Source organism: Abramis brama (genome assembly GCF_963993115.1).
Source record: "Abramis brama genome assembly, chromosome: 4".
In the NCBI taxonomy this organism is placed as follows: Eukaryota; Metazoa; Chordata; class Actinopteri; order Cypriniformes; family Leuciscidae; genus Abramis; species Abramis brama.
In genome coordinates, this window is record NC_139966.1 from 1596655 (window position 1) to 1622347 (window position 25693).

The window sequence follows — 25693 nt, forward strand, 5'->3', positions numbered from 1 at the left end:
TTTAGGTTAGACAATTGCAACTCATTGTATAGTCGTCTGCCCCAAACTGCATTGTCCTGTCTATAACTCGTCCAAAATGCTGCACCCAGGCTGTCAGCCCCCCTCCCTTTAACTTTTGTTTACAAGGCACTATTTGGTCTCGCACCCAAATATATTAGTGACCTTTTACACCCTTAAGGCAGGCATACACTGTGCGATTTCAGCCAGGTTACCTACTCAGACTGAGTAGATCTCATGCGGTGTAAAGCCAAAGCTCACGTTTTATGCGCTCATACTGTACGGTCCGATCATCGAGCTGTGACTTGACTGCTCACACTATGGGCCCTATCTTGCACCCAGCGCAATTGACTTTGTACACCGACGCATGTATCATTCCTATTTTGCACCCGCGCAAAGCGCGCTTTTCCCTCCACAGAAGCACGTCGGTTAACTAAGAAATACACTTGCGCTCCCCGGGGCGGTTCAGCGCAAAGAGGAGGCGTGTTCCGGCGCAAACGTTCCTTCATGCTATTTTGCAGGTTTAGAAAACAATTGCGCTACTAACCAGGAAAAAATTGTTTAAATTCAGTGGCGCGTTGCGCATGTTATTCATATGCTATTTTAAAGGCTAACTAAACCCTAAACCAACTTTTTTTAGTTAATGATCTGTAAGAATGGGGCTTTATTAGTGCTGTTCATTGATTCGAGTAACTTTTTTGACATTTGGGTATAAAGTGTTTTAATTTTACAATATATGGTGTAAAAACGTCTGAGTGCTGCCCTCTTCAGGTTGAACGGTGGCTACTGCAGTTGAATTTTCCTATTGGATGTTTGCGGTACTGCGTGACGTAAGCGGTACAACGCTACGTAAGCAGGTTCCAGCTCACCACGCCCTTGGTAGGAGCTCACCACACCCTTTTGGTATGAGCTAGCGTAGATTTATCAGTACAGTGGGCAGGAGGGTAGCAGTTATAGGTGAACGTGAAGTGTTGCTGGTTGCAACAGAACTGCTGGACTGCATAGCTTTCCAGCAGATTTGGAAATTAGACGCCAGTGGTTGCATGCACTTGGCCTGGAAGACCGTGAGTGTGAAACTTGCATTTTACGAGGGATTGCTTCTCCAACGCAATAGAGGTGGAAATGGGCTTCTTCACACATCTCGCGCTGAAAAGCGACGCAGTGCCAAACGCTGCTCCTCCTGCATGGACTCTACCACCGCCGCGGCGTCTCGATGTGAGTGATCATATATATTTTAATGACAATATATGGTTAGGCTAAAGTTAATCCTCTGGGGTCGACAAACGCGCCAGCGCATTTTGCTGTTTTTTTTTTCCACATAGCGGCAAAATATGAATAAGCCTAACGTTATAGTATAGAGACCGCACGCTATTGACATCCACTCGATAAAACTCATCAGAGGCATGTACTTTACGTCGTCTTGAGACCCTGTGAGTGAGTCACTCTCCATTTTAGAGTGTCTGACAGCAGCTGTCAATTAATCCGTCACTGCGGGTCTCATGCAGCACGCCCCTCTATCTCCGCTGGGGTCTGCCCACTTTTCTAGCATTTTTCAAATATTGCCAGTGGGTGGAGTCAGGCTCTGAGCAGGGGTTTAGTTACCCTTTAAGGGCGCATGCTTGGCCATAATCAATGTAGCGTGTGCACAACGCGAATGCACTTTGATTCTCTCATCTACACAGAAGCAGCAGTTTTCATTTTTGCAAATCATACATTAATACGATAGATAGATAGATAGATAGATAGATAGATAGATAGACAGACAATTTATTATAAAAGCATACATCTAGCTTACACATTTACCCAAATTATCATACGCCTTTTTAACCGAAGTTAATTTGGGTGTGTTTCTCCATCCCCAACGTCCCTGACGAGAACGCCGGTCTCCTTGGCTGTGAACCGCTCCTGGCGCGCGCCTGGCAAATCCGCCGTTACAATAGGAATCCGCTTTAGAACAAACGCGTCTGCTCTTAAAGGGAATGTGAGATGACGCTCTGATTGGTTTATTTCACGTTACGCCCAAGCCACACCTATGAATAATGAAGCTACTTCAGACCAACCCATTTTAGATTTGCGCCTGGGGCAAGAGTCATTTCTCCCGCCGGGAAAATAGCAACAGCGCCAAGACCCGCCCACAAAGTTACTTGCGCTTTGACACTTGCGTTTCAGATCGTTAAAATAGGGCCCTTAACGTGTGAAATATGTGCAATAAACCCCTATGCCGGGTTGCACCGATAGACCATGATATTGTGTATCCAGAGATATTGTCAAAACAAGCATCAGCTTTCAATATCAAGAGGATTTAGCATTTCTAATTTATATATTAAATTATTATTTGTATTATTGTATTATTATTATTATGGAAGGCCTACTTTTATTATACAATTGATAGGCTATTATAATTCATTTGCCATGTAATAATTTCATCCATGCATATTGCCATTCAATAAATTCATAGCGCATCACCGCATAATCGACATGCTGCGAGGATAATACAAGATGACATAGAATCTTATTCCTCCTCAGTGTATGCCCAGACTCTCCAACTAAAGCACTCAGGTCTTCTGACCAATTGCTATTGACAGTTCCTCGTTTCTGTTATAAATCTAAGGGTGACCGTGCCTTTTTGGTGAAAGGTCAGAAATTATGGAATAGTCTTCCTTTCCATGTGAGGTCATCTTTATCACTAGCCATTTTTAAGTCTTCTTTAAAAACATATGTTTTCTTTGGCTTTTGAATAGGTCATGAAATGGGTTTTTTAAGGAGATAGAATGTATGATTGTATTTAAATGTGTTTTTTAATTCTAGCTTGATCTGTAAAGCATCAACTTCTGTTTCTTTTTAAAAAAAAAATATTTTTTTTTATAAAAATAAAGGTTAACTTGACTTGATCAGAGAAAACAGTTTAAAGAGACTTGTGTGAAAGTTTGAGTCAGCAGGACTCATCAGTGGCATCTGGTCCCTGTAAAAAACAACAACAAAACAACTGTGAACAAGCTTATATCAGGAGCAACTAGGGCTGCACAATTTAGGGGGAAATCTGGCTAAATTGTGGTGCAAATTGCAATTTAACATTCACAAAAAATGATAAAGAACACCAGTTTTGTTGTGCCTACTTTTAGGGTTGCACAATTTGGCCCCCAAAAAATGGTTCTTATAGATCAATGTGACTAATAATAATAATTATGATTAAAAAAACATAAAAAAGAATTATAAATGTAGTAATAACACCATTTCATTATTATAAACATACAGTATTTAAGAATAAATATAATATAGTAATTAAAATAATAATAATAATTTTACCTTTATTTTATAAGAAAAATGCAGGCTGCCTATAACTATAATTAATTAGAAAGGAATACTTAAGAAACAACAAACAAAGAACGAGAACAAATGGTGACAGGGAAAACTAAGCAGAATATGACAATGAAACTAGACAAGACAAGGTCGTGACAGGCATCTCCTTCACATTGACATTCAAACAGGTCTGCTTGTTGACGATTCCAAGATGGCGGCACTTTTGACGTACCTGAAGCAGCCGAGCTGCATCTACTGTACATATCTATGGTTGGCGACCTTAGCTGCGGTGAATGCACAGGTAAGTGCACTCCCTCAGACAAAATGTGCAAGTGTAACCAGATGAATTTCATGAGATTAAGGATTGTGTGAATAAATATTACTTCTTTGCAAGTTACGATAGTGTGCGGGAATTGCTTGTCTATTGAAACGATCCACCTGGTCTTATTATCCTACGCACCTATTACCTGCAGGTGTGCGATGGAGCTTGTTTACTATGAGATTAAGGATAAAAAAATCTTTGTGGAAGTGTTTTTTTAAGTATTTTTTTTTTTAGAAAATGATTTTATGAACCATTCCTTCAAAAATAGGAAGTTTTACAACCCAAACCTGATGAACTTCAGATTTTAAATAGAGACACCAGAGGACTTCATTTCTTAGCCGACGAAGGAAACAAAAAACATTCAGGTAAGATTGAAATGTTGTTACAAAATGTGAATGTGCTATCAAAAATATCACTGGACAGATTCAATATCATTTGAAGGAAAAATTGTCTCAGGTTACGTATGCAACCCAGTTCCCTAAGAGGAGTTGGTAATGACATTCCCGTAGTGTCAACGCCATGACAGCCTCCCGTTCCCCTTTCAGGGAACCAGGTTACAAGCATAACCTGAGGCGTTCCCTTTCGAAGGGAACTCAACGCTGTCATGGCATTGGCACTATGGAAATGTCATTACCAATGCTGCCACACTGAGGAAGATTGCCTGCCCAACAAGGCTGTGTAATACTGCCACAGAAAATTGTTGAATGCAGACATGACTTTGGAAACCCTGAAGGACCTGTGACCCTGGGTTTGAACCCATGTCCAGACTGTAATTCCTGAGGAATGTGTGCAGAGAGGGCCAGCCGGCTGCAGCACAAACCTCATGTAAGGGCTCACCCCTAGATAGAGCTTTAGAAGATGCTACACTCCTTGTGGATTTCCAGAGGCAAAGCCATTACGAGAGCCTCATAGGACAGAGCGATAGCATCTATAATCCAATGGGAAAGGCACTGCTTGGTGACTGTGTTACTAAAGCAGACCAGAAAACAAGACAGGGGTAGTTGCAGGTTGGAGCAATGGGTGTGCAGAAAGGAAGTGTGCCGACAGGTCAATTGCTACAACAGAAACTAACCCTGCTGCACACCTTGGCCGACAGCTTTCACAACCAATAATAAAGACCCTTGCCCACACCCCTACCATTCGGCATGCCCCAACCTTATGCCCCAATCTTAATGTTCATCACCCCAACCTGCATATATCCACACTTGTAAATAACTGGGAGAATGTACGCCATTGGCCTGACATAAATCCTAAGAGCCTGGACTGGATATAGCAGATGAAGTCTTTCTCGCTCTGGTGATTGATGTAAGAGACTCTATTGTAAGTTGCTTTTTGCAAATTAAGCATTTTATATGATATAATTATACTGACCTGAAGGTCAAAAGTTTAATTCTGTATTTCTTCTGACCAGTTTCTTTGCCATGCCATGTGCTTGCTATGGCTTCAGTGCTTGCTTGACCCCATATTGCTGCTTGCATCTTTATTTTAAAATGGATTTCTTCAGTATTAACTCTTTCCCCGCCATTGACAGAAATTTTCGGCTTTTCGTGTTTTCACTGTTTTACGGTAGGGGGCATATTACATATCTCCTGATCAAAACACAGGTGAAAAAGAAGCAGAAACATTCATTCATCAACATTAAATATCACATTCACGAGTTCACACTTACAAATAAGTTAGAACAAATGGTATGCATATTTGGCGTGCTGTCCGGAGAGAGGGCTCCGAGCTCTGATATTGGGCCCGAACCCAGAGTAGGGATGGCTGACGCGAAACTTACGTTCCGAAGCTTTTCGAGATCCCGAAGCGCAGATGTTTCGAAACACTGATCCGAAGCGTGATTCAAAACACCCATGTATGGTATGCATTGTTTGAAATATAATTCTTTGTATGTCCTTGCTAAAAAATATCTTTGCATGCCAGCAACAAGTGTCCCTTGTGAGAGGATTTTTTCAAAGGCTGGAGAAATTATCTGTAAAAAAAAGAAGTAGGCTAAGTCCTTCCACAGCAGAGAAATAAATATTTTTAAATAAAAATCAATAAAAAAGTGAGACTATAACTTGAGAGCCCTTGAGAGCCACCAGAGGGCACTCCACACCAGACTATCTTGTTCACTCACAGACTACATTTCTGAGCCAATGTCTCAACAAGTTTCTTCCCTTAATGGGGATCGCTTTGTTGCGTTTGGGCCGCGTACACCACCTCAGTAGTGCCCCAGGCGATGGCAACCGCTGCAGGTTCACCAGAGGTGGCAGCATGTGCTGCAGAACCTCTTGAAGCGGTGGTGCTCGCCTCAGCCCCTTGTATGGTGGTAGCGCCCAGCAATATCCTCTCAGCCTGTCATGTCACAGTCAAAGGAACCGTAGATGAGCACTGCACCTGTCCTGTTAATGAATTCTACCTGTCTCTTGATGCTACCACTGTAGAACCTCCAGAGGTGGCGGCATCTGCTGCAGAACCTTCAGAGGTGTCAGCGGTAATGATTCAGAGACTGTTCACGTCACGTCCACAGATCCAGAGACTGTTCACGTCACGTCCGCCGATCCAGAGACTGTCCACATCACTACCACCGATCCAGAGACGCTTCACGTCATGTCCGCCGATCCAAAGATGCTTCACGTCACTTCTACCGATCCAGAGATGCTTCACGTCACGTCCGCCGATCCAGAGACTGTTCACGTCACGTCCACCGATCCAGAGACTGTCCACGTCACTACCGCCGATCCAGAGACGCTTCACGTCACGTCCGCCGATCCAAAGATGCTTCACGTCACTTCTACCGATCCAGAGATGCTTCACGTCACGTTTGCCGATCCAGAGACTCTTCTTGTCACGTTTACCATTTCTGAGTCTCTTCACGTCACGCCTGCCAAGTCTGAGTCTGCTCACGCCACAGCTGCCGAGCCAGTGTCTCCGGACAAGATGGCTGCCCCCAAGCCAGTGTCTCCGGACAAGATGGCCGCCCCCGAGCCAGTGTCTCAGGACAAGATGGCCACCCCCGAGCCAGTGTCTCCGGACAAGATGGCCACCTCCGAGCCAGTGTCTCCGGACAAAATGGCCGCCCCCGAGCCAGTGTCTCCGGACAAGATGGCCGCTGCCGAGCCAGTGTCTCCGGACAAGATGGCCGCCGCCACATTGCCTGAGCCCTCAGCAGAGATGGCCGCCGACACGCCTGAACCTGAGCCCTCAGCAGAGATGGCCGCCGATGTGTCTGTTCCTATGCCTGAGCATGTGTCTGTTCCTGTGCCTGAGCATGTGTCTGTTCCTGTGCCTGAGCATGTGTCTGTTCCTGTGCCTGAGCATGTGTCTGTTCCTGTGCCTGAGCTTGTGTCTGTTTATGTGCCTAAGCATGTGTCTGTTCCTGTTCCTGAGCATGTGTCTGTTCCTGTCCCTGAGCCGGAGTCTGTTCCTGTCCCTGAGTCGGAGTCTGTCTGTTCCTGTCCCTGAGTCGGAGTCTGTCTGTTCCTGTGCCTGAGCCGGTGTCTGTTCCTGTGCCATGGTCGCCTGAAGGGTCGTCTCCGCCCTGGCCTCCTGAAGGGTCGTCTCCTCCCTGGCCGGCTGAAGGGTCGTCTCCTCCCTGGCCGGCTGAAGGGTCATCTCCGCCCTGGCCTCCTGAAGGGTCGTCTCCTCCCTGGCCGCCTGAAGGGTCGTCTCCTCCCTGGCCGCCTGAAGGGTCGTCTCCGCCCTGGCCGCCTGAAGGGTCGTCTCCTCCCTGGCCGGCTGAAGGGTCGTCTCCTCCCTGGCCGGCTGAAGGGTCGTCTCCGCCCTGGCCGCCTGAAGGGTCGTCTCCGCCCTGGCCTCCTGAAGGGTTGTCTCCTCCCTGGCCGCCTGAAGGGTCGTCTCCTCCCTGGTCGCCTGCACTGCCTGCTCCTCCCTGGTCGCCTGCACTGCCTGCTCCGCCCTGGTCGCCTGCACAGCCTGAGCCTGCTCCACCCTGGTCGCCTGCACAGCCTGCTCCGCCTTGGTCGCCTGCACAGCCTGAGCCTGCTCCGCCCTGGTCGCCTGCACAGCCTGAGCCTGCTCCGCCCTGGTTGCCTGCACAGCCTGAGCCTGCTCCACCCTGGATTGCCCTTAAATAAAGCTGCATTTGGATCTAACTTTCAAGTCTCGGAGCAGTTCCGTGACAGAGACATTGTGGCTTGATACATTATGCACAGTGAGGAGCCTACAGGTTACAAGCTTCCACATATTATAAAAATACAATAATAAAAAAATAAAATAAAAATCAATGGCTCTTTGTCAAGGTTGTTTCAGATCAACACCTGCAAGTGACCACTAGGTGTCACCGTTGAGACGGGTGTCAGATTGTTTCAAAGCCTCGACACAATATGGCACATTTGCTTCAACTGTTTCATTGTTTCACGAAGCCTCGATCTGCCCACCACTAACCCAGAGTACTCCCCCCGCATTGCTGGTTAGGAAGTAACCAGGCGAGTGTGAGGAGACAGGGTGGTGGAGGGATGCTGAAAAACTGTCGAGGAACATTGTATATCAAATAAGTATATATATAGGTCTCCACTCATGCTGATTGGATAGACATGTTGATTACTGATTGTTGACAGCTGGTTAAAATTATGTGATAATTGGATCAATTATTTGAACGTGCTCATCCAGAACTTTGTTAATAAAACATAATTTAATCAAAACTGCCTAATGTTACCGAATGAAAAGTCGACCCAGGACAAGCTATAGGACTGTGCAAGCTTTGAGGGTGTTGACTCAATCTACTCTGTCCATCTATGTTTTGATCATCGTTCTGAATTAGAACCAGACGTATTCTTTAACAAAAATGTGATTTTCTCAGCTTTTTGCTCGAATTATTGTTATATTATATAATTATTATATTTTCTTTTTTTTTTACTTAAAAAGGAATGCATGAAGCTAGAATAAAACCTTTTTGTTTTTTAAAGCAGAGGGTGTGCTCTTTCTTTTGAAATTTTGCAAGTTTGAGATATTTATACAACAAAATATTCTGGGGGTCATGAAAATTTTGGAAAATTATAAAAAAAAATGCTGGCAGTGGCTGGCAACTTTTTTCAAAAATGCTGCTGGGTAAAAAGTTAAACAGTATTCATTACCATCAGATATAATTTTGTTAATATATGATAAATATTCTAATTATACCTTTTATTTGTTATTTACTGCAGCCCTGACATCACAGACCATTGAAGTGGCAGCTCTAGGAAGACCTCTGTTTCCTGGTATGCTGTATGATTGCCGCAAGGATACCTTCATTCCAGGTGCTTTACAAACATAAAATAAATATATAAATAATTACAAGTTTATTTTCCCCTCTTCATCAAATATTGCATCACTAATTACAAATTCTTGTGTAACAACACTATAAAACCTGCATGTTTTTTCAACAGTACATCACTTCCTCGTACATAACTCAAAAAGTAATTTCTCATTTCAGGTGTTATTCTGTGGGATAAGACATTATTGAGTAAAGATCTGGACAGTCGTCCACAGCCCAGGACAGATTTGAAGTTCAGTAGCTCAGACTCTCTTTCCAGTAAGTCCAGTCTCATGGATGTGAGTGCTTCCCTGAAGGCCAGCTTCTTGGGAGGGCTGGTGGAGGTGGGAGGATCTGCCAAGTTCCTGCGTGACACCAAATCCTCAAACCAACAGTCCAGAGTTACAATGTATTACAGTGAAACCTCCAGATTCGAACAGCTCACTATGACTCAGTTGGGTCTGATCACCTACCCTCAGGTCTTTGACCAGAAAACTGCAACTCATGTCGTCACTGGTGTACTATACGGAGCTCAGGCCGTCATGGTGTTTGATCGGACATTTTCAGAAGAGGAAGAAAAGCAGGAGATTGAGGGAGAACTGAATGTCATGGTCGAGAAGATTCCTCAATTTTCCATTACGGGACACAGAGCTGTAAATATGACAGATGCTCAAAAGAAAGTGGTTGAGAGCATCTCCTGCACATTTTATGGTGACGTCCGCCTTGATCAGAACCCCACCACTTACATGGAGGCCCTAGAGGTGTACAAGAAGCTCCCCACTATACTGAAGGAGAATCCAAAGAATGCAGTTCCAATAAAAGTCTGGCTCTATCCTCTTTCTCTACTGGATACAAAAGCAGCTCAGTTGGAGAGAGAAATCACCACACGTCTGGTTTCCAACACTGAAGATATAATAGAGGGGCTGGGAGAAGTACAGAGGACATGCAACGACCTGTCTAGTAAACCGATTGTAAATATTTTCAATGAGATCAAAGAGAGGCTGCATTCATTTCAGAGCTCATTTAGTATTTACAAAACGGTGCTCCTGAAAGAAGTGGCCAAGGTCTTGCCTTCTATACGAGGAGGAGAGATGGAGCAAAAGTCATTGGAAGACATCCTGAAGATCCACTACAGCTCCCCGTTTAATGCTGACATGCTTAACCAGTGGTTAGATCATGCAAAGGCTGAAGTTAACCTCTTGAGTACTCACACCGAGATACTGAAGGAAATCAAAACTGTAGACTCAAACCGTCTCAACGCCATCCTCTTTAATCCTAATATTGATGTTGTGGTGTGCTTGACCTTCACATCTCTGAAGTATGAAGACCCGTATCTTTCAGCTCTGAAGAAGTTTCTGGAATCTGATGAGTTTAAAGAGCTTGATGTGGGAATGAAACACACTTCTAGCACGTTAGCATCTGTCAGAAAGTGGTTCAACGATCCTGATGTCATCTCAAAGATGAGAAAGAACTTATCTCTTTTCAGAAGTTTTTCAGAGGCTAATAAAGATGAAAAGAGATATCGATTCATTATTTCTGCCATCTCCGATCCCTCCAGTCCTGGCTCCTCTATCTATCTGTATGAATCAGGGAAGCTGACAGACACACAGTTCCAGCCCGTGTCGAAGCCTCCTCCACCAGAAGTGATGAAGGTCCTGGAGGACAGTGTGTCCCTGAAACTGCAGAAGTCCCCAACTGGAGAAACTGTGCAGTTCAGAGTGGAGTACCAGCAGGAGAAAGCAGATTCTGGCGCTGAGGAACAGTGGATTATCATAAACACCGCTGATGAAGACTTTACCCTGACTGGATTGGAGTTTGGAAAGCAGTACTCGATCCGCTACAGGATAGTGGATAAAGTGGGAGTGAGTGAAGCCAGTGACACTATCGTCCCCATACAGTCTTCAGGTGAGTGTCATGTGCACATTTTTTTGCATGAATCTTTTTAAAAAATATATATATAATTTGCTTCTTTCACACAGTCAATGTTTGTATTGATAACCATATTTCCTAACAGGTGTGGCTATTAATAAATGTGTAACATGTTGTGAAGTGTTTCCCATTTGACTGTATTTCTATACCGCTGTCACCCATAAACCATTCTCATACATCTCCATAATTTACTGCAATTAAATTTTGCTCTTACCTTTTGGATCAAGGATGTAGGATGTTGATTCAGGGTCCTCAGCGGTGCCTCTAACCAGATCAATCATGAATTCGAATGCACTGGGCGCTTGCCAGTATTAATGTTCCATGACCAAAATCAAGATATATTTATAGGAAAAAAATACTCTGAGACTTATTTAAAACGCTTTACGAATTACCACAACATGATTTTGTTTTATTTTAAAAAGATTCAGAATAATACAAAGACAAAACTCTCAAAGGCAAAAATAACATAAGCATGTAAAAGTCTTCACCCGAAGTGCGGCCTGAAAAAAACTCGTCCAGGCCTTTTTATACTAACTCCATCTTTTGGGCCGCCTTCTAATTATGGGCTGTCATTATAGTACAGATAATTCCCTTATAAGGTAATTTCTTGGGACTTATCCTGGTCCCTCTATTAGCATAAGCTTGTACAAGCACATGTTCAAGTTATCTATTATTTTTTCCACACTTATTCTATGCAGCATGTACATTAAAAGCTTTATATGGGAAGTTCCTCTATCACAGCCCTTTTGACCCCTCTCTAACCTCACACATTTTCTATGTTTGAAGCAAGAGATGTCAAAAGTTCTCTTCAAAACTACATTGGATTTTAACACCCCTAAACATGTCATGCACCTTTAGCTACACATGTCACAGGTCGGGATGGGCCAAGCCGGACTGCGCCCACCCCTGAACCAGGACCACCCTGAGGAACGTGTCAGAGACGAGACGGAAACAGAATTCAAGGGAATAACAGTTCTTTTTATTAAAGTTAAAAGTAATTTGAATAACCTAAGCTAAAATCTTCCTTTCCTCTTCTTCCCCGGAATCGAGGCAATGCAGCAGTCTCCGGGGCCCACTCCCACGCCGGTACAAGGTTCGCAATGGCCTGTGATGGATCGATGGATTTCCACAGATGAGTATGCGGTCGGGGCTGGGGACAGGTGAGTTTCCACAGGTGAGTAGACAGTCGGGGCTGTTCCTCTTCCCACACTGATGCAGGGTTCACAGAGACCGACGACAGACAGGTGAGTTTCCACAGGTGAGTAGACAGTCGGGGCCCTTCCCCTTCCCACGCCGCTGTGGGGTTCACATTGGGATGCGGTAGGCAGGTGAGCTTCCACCAGTGAGTAGATGGTCAGGGCTCTTCCTCTTCTCACACCGATGCAGAGTTCACAGGGACCAACGACGGGCAGGTGAGTTTCCACAGGTGAGTAGACAGTCGGGGCTGTTCCTCTTCCCCCACTGATGCAGGGTTCGCAGGGACCGACGACAGGCAGGTGAGTTTCCACAGGTGAGTAGACAGTCGGGACCCTTCCTCTTCCCACGCCGCTGTAGGGTTCACAATGGGACGCGGCAGGCAGGTGAGTTTCCACCAGTGAGTAGATGGTCAGGGCTCTTCTCACACCGATGCAGAGTTCACAGGGACCAACGACGGACAGGTGAGTTTCCACAGGTGGGTATACAGTTGGGACTCTGGGGCTGCAGCAGACTCAAGTCAACAGACTGAACGGAGCTTCTCTAGGACAGACAGTTAGAACCGACAGAGTCAGCTTCAACAGCAGTATATAGGCCTCACGTGTGTTGCCGGGGACAGGTGACTTCACACCATGCAGATGGGCCGGGGGCTATAGCAGACTCAAAGGCGCAGGCCGAGCGGAGCTTCTCCTGGACAGACAGAATCAACTTCAACAGCAATATACAACTCTCACGTGTGTTGCAGGGGACAGCTAACTTCACACCATGCAGATGGACTTGGGGTTGTAGCAGACTCAAAGTCGCAGGCTGAGCGGAGCTTCTCTAGAACAGACAGAATCAACTTCAACAGCAGTATACAGTTCTCATAAGTGTTGCGGGAGACAGATAACTTCACACCGTGCAGGTGGGCGTAGGGCTGCAGCAGACTCAAAATCAACAGGCTGAGTGAAGCTTCTACGAAGACAAACAGAATCAACTTCAACAGCAGTATACAATTCTCATAAGTGTTGCGGGAGACAGATAACTTCACACCGCGCAGGCGGGCTTAGGGCTGCAGCAGACTCAAAATCAACAGGCTGAGTGAAGCTTCTACGAAGACAAACAGAATCAACTTCAACAGCAGTATACAATTCTCACGTGTGTTACAGGGGGCAGATAACTTCACACCGTACAGGTGGGCTTAGGGCTGCAGCAGACTCCAAGTCAACAGGCTGAGCGGAGCTTCTTCTAAGACAGTCAGGACCACTACTTCAAAACAGAGAGGTTAGTTTGACTTACAGATGCTGTTCCTTCTAGTCCTCAACAGATGGGACCGATCGACATTATGAAGCTCCAGTTACTGACAGTAGACCAGCATGGCACGAGGGGAGTGCACGGCAAGAGAGAATAAATCTTCCACACACACACGGCAATTTCACTCCAAACATGCAACGTGAGGGAGGGAAACGTCAATTTAGGCACTGCAATCCACTTCAAATAAGTGCAGATAAGGCCAGCACTCACCCAGGGGTCTCCGTGCCACAAGCAACGAGCTTCAATGTTGGGAAAAAGATGTTTCTGGGTTTTCCTTCACAGACATAGACAGGGTTCACATCACCGTTCCAACACGGGGGAAGAGGGTAAGAGATCAAACATGAATCAGTATAATTCACTCAGTGACGTTTAGATAGCACAATCAAAGCACTCCAATCCACCTCAAATTCAGTGTTGAAACATGCAGGTACGAGATACGATGGTCGATTACTTATCTCTCTCCCTCCCTTCCAGGCAAACGGTATGTTTTCACAACTCTTCCACACTCCTCGAGTCCCCTCCAGCAGCACTTCCCTTTGCACACCACAATTCTTCTCTGCAACACTCAAATAGAACGACTTCTCACGGGAGAGAACCACACAACAGTCGCTCTTCACTGGCTTTTTATATCCTTCTCAATGCCCACATGGCTTTGTCATGGCTCCAAATTAATTGCTCACACCTGGTGTCAATTTCCTCATCCCGGTTGGCAGGGCAACAGATATACACTTACACGGGGAGGTAGTGTTTCCTTATTATTGTACCGGAGGGGACACAATTGCGGCGAACTTTAGTTCCGCCCTCATTTGTCACACCGTGACGCACACATACATCACACTTCTAACAGTGACTCTTAAGTTTGCCGGCCAAGCTCGAATTAGGCTTTAAGTAACTTGAGCTTGCTCTGCAAATTCAACACATCCTCATTTTAAAATTTTATTTCATTTTCAACCATAAAACTGTTTGCAGTGTCTATTATCTTCTTATTTAATCGTTCAACTTGTCTGATAATCTTTATTAACTGCTGAGCACGGTGAATTGGTTCGTCTCGAGGGAGTTGAGCCTTAGTGGAAGACATTCGCCAACATCTTTCTCCCCTTCTCCGTCTTGCGAGCTCTTTTTGCGTTGTCCCTCTGGAGGTGTTGAACTATAATATCATCCATAAAAATCTCAACTTTGCCTGTGACATTAACATTTCTATTTTCTGCTTCTTCTTCATCAGTTACAGTTAATGCATTCAACCAGTCTTTAATATATTCAATTTCTGGGGAGTTTTCAGAAGAAGGTATTTCAGAAGGAGTTTTATCAGAAAAATTCATAATCATTTGTTCTCCAATATTTATTACAGAACATACTATTTTCGAACATATTTGTTACAAATAGTCCTTAAAGACGCAGAGTATATTATGTATTTGATGTCTAATGGAGGCTACTGTACTTAATCATATGACATTCACAATAAACAATACAAAGCCTTGAACAACTGAAATGTACATTTCTCTGTATGAAAACCAATAGGACATTTAAAACTGACATAAGAATAAAAAACAATAACAATAATAAACAAAAATAATCAACTTAACACACAAAAACTGTTGACACTTAAACCCACTGTGTATGAAAGTAAGGTGCGGATCTTAAACTAAGTGACAACCGCTACAGCCCGCTAAAGAAACGTTATCAGCAAGATGGTCGAAAACTGTACATTTCTGGTCTATTACCACCCACTGCCACTTATTCCAACGACGGAAATAAGCGCAGTTACAATAGTTAAATATTTAGGAGAGCGTTACTAGTTTGACGCTAATGTATTGCAATAGGTAGAAGAAGAAAGAAAAATGCTGGGTACACACCAAAAGATTTTTTACATCTTATAAGATTTCCAAAATGTGATGGACCACAAACATGAGGACAAAAAATCCTAGATTTAAGCGTTTTGGTCCTATAATGTGTGTGTGCCATGATGTGACAAAGACAGCACACCACACACGAACAGATTTTCAACCAGAGTCTCGACTGTGAACACAGGAAATCTCGCTTCAGAATTATTAGACTTCAGAATAAGCACGGCGGACGATATGCAGGAAGAAATTGCAATGAAAGTGTTTGGAATGATTTTGTTGTTGGAATGATCGACAAGCTGATCCTCCATCTCTGCTGTCCACATCTATTTCACTTTGTGCTGCGCCGTGACTGCGTTTGTTATGCTTCTGACATCATCTCACTTACTGATTGGATATTGTTTTGTTTCACGTGATAATCTCCAGAACGTGTGTGCATTTGTCCTTGGGGTTCCCCCCCCCACACATCAGGATTTCTGATCATAAATTACAATTCGCGATCGTTCTTCCGAGCAGGGTCGGACACTCTTAACACACCTCACACCACGGGAAAATCTGATAAGATAATCTGTTGAACCATCAAGATAATCGGGAATTAGCTAGGATTGTCGGAAGGGGGGAAATCGACCCCATTATCTTTTGGTGTGTACCCAGCATTAGAAAAGAGAAGAGAGAACGAGCCAGAGGAAAGAAGAGAGAGTGAATCGAAGAGCCAGAGCAACTGCCTCAATCTTCTTTTATCCCTTGACGATGTGACTGTAACCCAAATGTGAGATGTTCAAACTGACCAATCAGAAGATGACAGCTAAAGGTGTGATATGTATATTACATGTCTTGAAATCATTAATGTGGGTGAGTCGACTCAGATCCAAAAACGGTGTAACTTCTAACACCACTAACATGGGCCTACTGTAGCCCGTCATTACTGCTAAAATCACACATTTAAATACTGCTGATTCTACTGATACCAAGAGTCGAATTAATGTCCGATAACAATATGTTTTTAAGAATTTAAGAGACGTGATTTTGTGAAATCAACATTTAAAACCAAACACCAATGATGCATTTTTGATTTATATTTAATTATAAATAAAATGTGGCTTCCATATTCACAGAAATTCTAATAAGCAGTAGAATTATAATATAGGCTAATTCAGTTATTGATCATGAGACATTTATTGATCTATTGATGTCTCTTTGAAAAATATAAGGAGGTTGAGGTTTAATCCAAGTCTTATGAAGCGATATGATTGATTACTTTGAAATATGAGCAAAGTGAAATTTAAGTCCTATTCTCTTTCAAATCAAATCTGTGATCAGTTCATGTCTACAGAAGCCAAATCAAATATGGTGACATGTCAATAATATCAAACCTTCAACAGTGGTCATGTCAGGATTTGAACTCTGTAAACACGCGTTGTTGTCTTTGGAGCTCCACCAATTTGATTTATAATTCTTGATTTTCTCTTTAAACTCACTTACAACGAACATTTTCTACTTTTCCTCACCTCATAGTTACAACGCGGACTGTTGAGCAGACGCGTCTCAAGCCTAGTGATCCAACGCTGGATACTCTTATAGGTTACGTCCGTGGATCACGGCTGAACGAGTCTTCTCCAAACTCACTTACAAACATCTCGTCTATCGTGCGTCTACTCTACACCCGTACCACTAAAAAGACGGATTATATCCAAGACTTCAGTCATAAATTAGTATTAATATTGCTAGCATCACTGGTAGCGTCGTTGCTAACTTACTGTCCATCTGTTAAAATGGCAGGTGAGGACACATTTGAGCTGCACGCTGTGCAGTCTGAACTGGAAGCTGTTGAGAACCAGATCCACGACCTTTTAATGAGACAGGCCGAGCTGAGGGACCGGCGTTTAGCTCTTGAAACATCACGCGTCGATGCACACAAATCAGTGATTAACGTTACTAACCCGCTGACTCCGACCTCATCTACTCCGTGCGTTTCTCAGCATCGGTCCCGCGCGCCGAGGTCACGATCAGCCATGGTTTCGTTCACTCCGGCTCCGACACGCCACCACGAAGCCTGGGTTGTTCCGCAGCGGAAGACGCGAGCCAGGATGAGAGCAAGAATCTCTCCGCCCTTCCCGGTTTTTGAGATCTCCACCCAGAACCGTTTCTCCCCTCTTCGCGAAACGGAACGCAATAACCGAGAACGCGCTGTGATCATCGCCGATTCCATCGTCCGGCACGTCCACGCTACGTTAGGAAAAAGTAAGGTGCGTACTCACTGCTTTCCTGGTGCTCGTGTTCTCGATATCGCTACGCGGGTACCCGAGATTTTGAATGGTAATGAGCGTGTCGAAGCCGTCGTGTTGCACGCGGGAGCGAACGATATCAGGCAGCAGCAGACAGAAGTTCTGAAGAAAGACTTCAGGAGCCTGATCGAGACGGTACGCAGTACATCGCCTGAAACAACGATCATTGTGTCTGGACCGCTTCCCACGTACAGACGAGGCCATGAAAAGTTCAGTAGATTATTCGCGCTAAATGAATGGTTAATATCATGGTGCAATGAGCAGAAACTGCTCTTTGTAAATAATTGGAATCTGTTTTGGGAACGTCCTAGACTTTACCGTGCTGATGGCTTACACCCAAGCAGATTCGGATCGGATCTTCTGTCAGATAACATCTCCAAAATGTTAAATACCTTTTGACTAGTAACCAAAAGTTCAAATTACAGTCTCTGCTGAACCAACTTATCTGATATAAATACTAGTGTAGAACATTGCATAGAAACTGTGTCTATTCCTCGTTTAGTGCGATCAAATAATAAATCTACTGCAGGATCTAGGAAAAATCTAATTGTTATTAAAACAGAAAATGTTGCTATTAGTAAACAAAAACCATTTCTAAAGCTAGGTCTTTTAAACATTAGATCACTCACACCTAAGGCAGTTATTGTAAATGAAATAGTCACAGATAATAGCATCGATGTACTTTGCCTTACTGAAACCTGGCTTAAACCAAATGATTATTTCGGACTAAATGAGTCTACTCCATCAGGATACTCCTATAAGCACGAGCCCCGTCTGATTGGTCGTGGCGCGGTGTTGCAACGATCTATAAAGATATTCTTAATGTTACTCAGAAAACGGGTTATAAGTTTATTTCGTTTGAAGTACTTGTACTAAATGTTACGCTCTTAGATGTTAAAAAAAAATCCCTATTATCTCTAGCCTTGGCTACCGTATATAGACCGCCTGGGCCTTAGGCTGATTTCCTAAAAGAGTTTGCAGATTTTCTCTCAGATCTATTTGTCAACGTCGATAAAGCATTAATTGTTGGAGATTTTTAACATACACGTAGATAATTCAAATGATGCGTTAGGGGCTGCGTTTACAGATTTATTAAACTCCTTTGGGGTCAAGCAAAATGTCACTGGTCCCACTCATCGTCTTAATCATACACTCGATTTAATTATATCATATGGAACCGATCCAACCGATATAGATATTATACCGCAAAGTGATGATGTCACTGACCATTACATGGTAACTTGCATATTATGTACTGCTGTAAAATGTCATGCTGCACCGTGTTATCGACCAGGCAGAACAATCCTTCCATCTACCATAGATAATTTCTCAAATTGTTTATGCGATCTGTCTCAGCTGCTGCCTGAACCCAAACAAACAGATGAACTAGAAGAACTAACTAGCACTATGAGCACCATTCTCTCTGGATCATTGGATATTGTCGCACCTACTAAAATAAAAAAGGTCAGAGAGAAAATTAAAGCACCATGGTATAACAATACTACGCATGATCTAAAGAGAGAAACCCGTAATTTAGAGCGTAAATGGAGACAAACTAATTTAGAGGTCTTAAGAATCGCGTGGAAAGACAGTATGTCACGTTATAAAAAGGCCCTAAAAGCAGCCAGGGCTGAGCATCTCCGCAAACTAATAGAAAACAACCAAAACAATCCAAGGTTTTTATTTAACACCGTGGCTAGACTAACAAATAAACAGACGTCACCTGAACAAAATATCCCGTTACAGTTTGGTAGTAACGATTTTATGAATTTCTTCACTGAGAAGATAGAAAACATCAGAACCACAATTGTAAACGTTCAATCTTCAATCGTGCCTTATAATTCAGCCTCGATTATCACCCCGCAAGAACAATTACAGTGCTTTACAACTATAAAACAAACAGAGTTAAATAAACTTATCACTTCATCAAAAACAACAACATGTTTATTAGATCCTATACCAACTAAACTATTGAATTAGTTGGTAGGTCATGTTCCAAGAACATTTAAATTGGCAGTTATAAAACCACTCATTAAGAAACCTCAATTAGATCATAATAACCTAGCAAATTATAGACCCATTTCAAATCTTCCTTTTATGTCTAAAATATTAGAAAAAGTTGTGTCTGCCCAACTGGGCTCTTTCTTACAAGAAAATGACATCTATGAAAAGTTTCAGCCTGGATTCAGGCCGCACCATAGCACTGAAACTGCGCTCGTTAAAATCACAAATGATTTACTATTAGCTTCTGACCAAGGCTGTATCTCAATACTAGTTTTACTTGATCTTAGTGCTGCGTAATTTAATTAATCAATCAACAATACTATTGATCAGCATTACCAAACGTGGACGTTTTCCACTAGAAACAAACATTGATGTATTGTTTTAATTTAATACTGTGAAGCTGCTTTGATACAATCTCTATTGTGAAAAGCGCTATATAAATAAACTTGACTTGACTTGACTTGACTTAAACAGCAGAGACATTTCTAAATATCGTCTGTGTTGGAGGATTTCTGCATGTGTTCGCAATGGATGCAGGATCACTTTCTCTTGACATGATAATCACACTCTTCATGTCTGTTGATTTCCACAGCCACTGTTCCCAAGACCAAGACCGAGTTCCTTCAATGTAAGTCAGAAAACAAGCAGAGACATTTCTAAAGATCTTCTGTGTTGGAGGATTTCTGCATGTGTTAGCAATGGATGCAGGATCACTTTCTCTTGAGATGATAATCACACTCTTCATGTCTGTTGATTTCCACAGCCACTGTTCCCAAGACCAGGAGCGAGTTCCTACAATGTAAGTCAGAAAACAAGCAGAGAAACTCACTTTGTGTGTTCATGTTCTTCCTGTAGACACTGAAAGAAAACACGACTGTAGATTTAAAAATCATGGTTTCCCCCATTCCCCCATTCCCCGGTTGAATCACGAAAGCTACACCAGTTACTTTTGCCAAGAGATCTCTAGAAACAGGCATATAAGAATATAAGGCTACATGAGAGTGGTCTTCATCCCAGATCTCTATCTTCTCACCCCATCATGCAAGCTGTAAACACTTTCTCTGGGTTTCTCCTTCCTTACCCCATCATCTCTAATTTACCCTCCTCTCACGCCCTCATGTCTCAGCGGTGGTACAGTAAGATTGAGCTTATATACATCACAGAGAGACTTACAGCTTCCTTTTAAGACAGCGAAAACATCTAATGACATGGTACAATCCACTATCCACATTAAGAAACTATTTCTCAGTGTATACATTAATGCATTAGTGGTATACAAATGGTACATCAGTTGAAACATTCCTTTTCTCGCAAAGAGCACAGCAACTGTACACATCTGAAGCATCATCATCATTGGAGCATCTCTGCTAAGTGAACACTGCATACCTCTAACATATAACTCTACCAGCTCTCTGCTCAGCACACAAGTGCAAACATGGTCTGACTTCACAAAATACATTAGAAAATTATAAAGAAAATGAATAAAGAGAAATGAAACGTCTTCAACGACGGAAGAGTTGATCATGTGAATGATGATTGAACTATACTGAGACACACTGCCGATATATTGAACATGAAGAGTCCAGCTACATTAAAAGATCAGATTCATAATTCCTGATTGTGATGTGTTTTCTCTCCATCAGATTCCCGTCAGCTCACTCCGGATCTGAACACAGTGCATAAACAGCTCCATCTGTCTGAGGAGAACACAGTGATTACTAACTCTGGCGGAGTCCAGCTGTATCATGATCATCCAGACAGATTTGATTGTACTGATGTATTGCATCGTCACGTGCTGTGTAGCGAGAGTGTGTGTGGACGCTCTTACTGGGAGATTGAGTGGAGTCGTGCTGTGGGTATATCAGTGTCATATAAGAGCATCAGCAGGAAGGGACGGGGTAAAGAGTGTTGGTTTGGAGGTAATGATCAGTCCTGGAGTTTGTACTGCTATTACTCCTATTACTCATTCTGGCACAATAGCATAGAGACTAAACTCCCTGTAAAGCCCATCGGTCGTAGAGTAGGAGTGTATGTGGATCACAGTGCAGGAACTCTGTCCTTCTACAGTGTCAGTGGAGACACACTGAGCCTCATACACACAGTCCAGACCACATTCACACACACACTCTATCCGGGGTTTGCGGTTGATCTTGGATCATCAGTGAAACTGTTGATGAATGAGAATAGCCTGATGAGAGACTCTACCCATAATGCTTTGAGCTGCATGATAAATCAGTGACAGTGAGATGATGCTCTAGAGTCTCTTATTGTCTCTTCATCACATTAATAACACAGCTGAACTTCTGTCAGTGAAATATCATGTCAGAATAACTGTGTGTAATAAATCCTCATATAGACATCAGTGTGTGTGACGGTGTGTATCTGAGCTTTTCTCAAGCTCTGTTTGTGTTGATGAAGATCAGCTTCATTTAGTTTCACAGTAGAGTCACATCAATCATTTGTAATTCATGTAGAAGTGGGATTTATTAAACATATAAATCCATGTGTATTTTAGAGGTTCAAGCACTGAAGCCGCTGCAACATTATTATACTTGCACTGTTTTATCAATTATTATTACATGGCTTGGCTGAATTCCAATGTAGAATGCGGTCTGTTATTTCTTGATAACAGACCGCTGCGAAGTATAACAGACCGTTGCCATGAAAAACAGCGCGTTGCTATGGACGCGGAACGGACTATTTTCTTTGGCGGAAGCAATACAATCGTTTTTAAATCAATAAACTCCTTTTTAAATAAATAATTTGTGTCAAATTATTTATTTATTTTGTAGGTAGCCATGTAATAAGCGGGATAATGTATAGTGAGCCGGTTGTTATAGTGAATAACAACCCCTTCAGGCTGATTCAAGATCCCTCCGCTTCGCGTCGGGATCCCGTTCAGCCTGTCGGGGTTGTTATTCACTATAACAACCGGCTCACTATACATTATCCCTTACTTATTTTTCTGCTGTTTGGGCGTCTGAGACTGTAAGGCATAAAGATCTCAAACTCGAAACTCATCAAAAATCCCCTGATACATCAAAACACTGTGAAGATATTAAATTATCATTTGTATGTGTTGATCTATATCTGCTGTACGTCATCATGTCAATCCCAACGAATCCTGATATTCATCTTCTCTGGGTCAAATAATATATATTCTTCAAATATCCCCGTCAGCAGCCAGTGAAATCACAGCAACCAATAAGGTCAAATCATAATGTCTGACTGTTATGAAAATGGACATATTTGTGTCAAGATGAGGCTGTGAATCAAATCTTGTGAGATTCAGCCACATGGCGGCGCTAATAAGCAACTTTACCTTCTTGCTGATAACTCTGTATCCCAGTGAAGCTTCGAAACACAAGTCCTGAAAATTGATAAAAGAACTTACTCATATCTTCAGTTCATGTATTCCTTTCATTTGTATGTTTACTGCACATTAAGACGATGTTTCCTCACATAAACCACGGTTTAAACTATTCTAAGTCTTAATAACACACCTGTTGGGAATCCAACTTCTCTCCTGCATATTGGAAAGCACTGCTCTAAGTTCATGAGTGTTAGGAAGTATTAATTCCTTCAGTAAAACCACAGAAGGGTCTTCCAGCAAGATGGCGAGCTAGCCGCACATGTTTTGCTGAGCTCTGGCAGAACTATTTCAATTTATACTTGTGAAACTAGTCTCAGAAACTCAGGTGACCAATTAAACACGTTACTATTGCGTTCAGTTGTTTCTTCTGATACGCTCTAGATCGAACGAGTAAACTTTGACGGGAACATGGCGCATTCAGCAAACAGAGCCCCAAATTTACCCATGGAAATGGATCACAATTACGGCCGAGAGAACCCAAAGGAAAGACGACGGGATGCTTCTCACATTACTCCAACCAAAACTCTTCAAAAAAAGGTGAAGCCAGACGACTGCGAAATCTCCAGCTTTGCTGCAGACGATTAACTCCTTAACGGCGAAATTCGATTCTCAAGATAGAAAGCTGGAGGACATCGCAGACAAAATTAGACAAAACAGCACCATGAGTGTGAACATCTCCAAATCAGTGGAGTTTAATGCTGCGGAGATTGAGGAATACAAGCAAAAATATGTCGTCTTGGAAAAGAAAACCGCAGTTCTCCAGAAGTCTAATGAGGAGTTAAGTTGAAAACGTCCGAGTTTGAGCGTTATAAGCGAGACTGAATCTTCGTATTAAAGGGATGAAAGAGCAATGGCGCGGGAAGGGGGTGCTCGTCATAGCATCAGCACCCCCTGGTGGGGGGCTGTGGACTAACATAATATTGTACTTAAAAACGTGAAATAAAATGGGCATCAATGGACAGCGTTAACTAACGCTCTTATGCCTAATGTAGTGAGTGTTCAAGCTACAGAGAATCCGATCAGAGCTCGTGAGCGGAGAGCGCCTTTCTGAATATTCCGCTTCGCTCGCTCATTCCGCTCAGGGTTGCTCGCTCAACCCAGAACGGCCTGCTGGTGCCAAAATATGTGGAATAAGGGGTGCCTCCGACTAAAGTTTTTCTTGTTGACTAGTAATTGTTCAGTTAAGCCATTAGTGGACAAATCGCCCCTTTATATTAATTTAATTACGTAAATAGGCTATATACAGGATAATAAGCGTTTAATATAGCCGTACTTCAGCGCACGACCGCACGCATAAAGCTTGCCACAAAGAACCGGTAAAAGTAATGATTATGAATGTGTCAAAAATAGCAAGGAGACATTTAATTGTTTATTAATAAACTGGTGTTTTCTTTGTCGCTGAAGATGAAGTTGACGATGCGGACTCACCATGAACGCCAGAGAGAAATGCACATTTCATATGGATTACATAATCAGAGAGTAGACTATTTCTTTTCGTTTTGAATAGTTTAGTTTAAAAGTAGAAATTTCAAGCTTACTATAATAGATAGCCTATATTTCTCAAATATGTGATGCACAAGCTGAGTTTCGCGCACTCCAGTTCACGTGATCGTGCCGGCGCCTTATTACATTGTCTGCTATGTTTGCTTATTATTTATTAAATACAGGAAATTGGTTGACCTGAAAACCTGAAAAACATTGATCAAAAGTAAGATTCAATTTATACAAAACGAAAATCTTTTTAAATAAGTCTTTCTACAAAACTAAAGTCAATGAAGTGGTCAAAATCATGTCTAACCCACTATATTAAAAAAAAAACAATAAATAATATTTATAATATTTAATATTAATTATAATCTATAATATTTAAACATAAATATGAAACTAAATATGTTTTCTTTAATGGCTACAACACGTATACAGTACAGAGAAATTCCATGTCTTGTCGTCAGCCACAACATAATGAAGTCACATATTTTCCAATGAACATGAACAATGAAGAGGCTGTAAGCTGTGAGAACTGAATATGAAACTCATCTGCCAGAGCATCAGTTCATATTCATTTCTGATTTTGTGTTAAATCCTAATAACCAGAGTTATTCCACCCCCAATAGGGATTGTTTATAGTGTTTTGTTAATACTGTTTTCTTGTTCTATGTTTAAACTTAATAGCTGCATTTCTTTTCTTTCACTAAATGATAGCGGTCTAAGGGACAGTACAAAAAGAAAAGCTACATTTCTGTTTTGTAAAGAAAGAAAAGCTCAGTGTGTTCTTGTGCAGGAAACTCATTCATGTGGCAGTGATTGTAGTTTTTGGTCTGATCAGTGGGTGATGCTGTTCTGTTTAACGATTTCCCTGGGGAATGTGTCGAGTCAAGATCTAGCTTGGATGGACATTGGTTATTTTGCATTCAAAAAATTTAACATCATTACATTGTCTTAGGAAATGTGTATGGTTATAACAATGTATCCCAAAACAAATCTTTAATTTCAGAAATTTCACTGATATTAGAGGAAATGAAAGCAAAGTATGGTACTGACTTTATTATATTGGGTGGTGACTTTAATATGGTGTATGATGAGTGGTTAGATAGGTCACCAACTACATGTAATGTAAATCATTACAACTCATTATTATTACACTTTTGTAATAACCAAGGTTTAATAGATCCCTGGCGTGAATCAAACCCCTATCTAAGACAGTTTTCTTGGTTTAAACCTGATTCTTCTTGCAAGTCCCAAATTGATTCTTGGTTAATTTCTCATAGTTTTTTTTGCCTTATCAAACTATGTCTAGTATATGGGCAGCTCCCCTAACAGATCACTGTTCAACTGAATTGAAGATATATCATAAAAATAAACCTTTCCGTAACAAGGGTTATTGGAAGTTTAACTCTAACCTTCTCGGAAATGAAGATT

The 25693-nt window shown here is 42.3% G+C and overlaps 1 protein-coding gene across 1 annotated transcript in view; it reads left to right on the forward strand.

Moving 5' to 3' along the window:
• LOC311081542 (neoverrucotoxin subunit beta-like) overlaps positions 1-22797 on the forward strand; it is a 29722-nt gene extending 6925 nt beyond the window's left edge. The window contains exons 2-8 of the mRNA XM_084112088.1: positions 3486-3598; positions 3888-3984; positions 8767-8859; positions 9036-10760; positions 19994-20029; positions 20165-20200; positions 21045-22797. Of these exons, the coding sequence (XP_083968214.1) occupies positions 3509-3598; positions 3888-3984; positions 8767-8859; positions 9036-10760; positions 19994-20029; positions 20165-20200; positions 21045-21640 (2673 nt within the window). The 5' untranslated portion in view covers positions 3486-3508 and the 3' untranslated portion in view covers positions 21641-22797. The remainder of the gene's footprint in view (positions 1-3485; positions 3599-3887; positions 3985-8766; positions 8860-9035; positions 10761-19993; positions 20030-20164; positions 20201-21044) is intronic.
• Positions 22798-25693: the final 2896 nt, after the last annotated feature.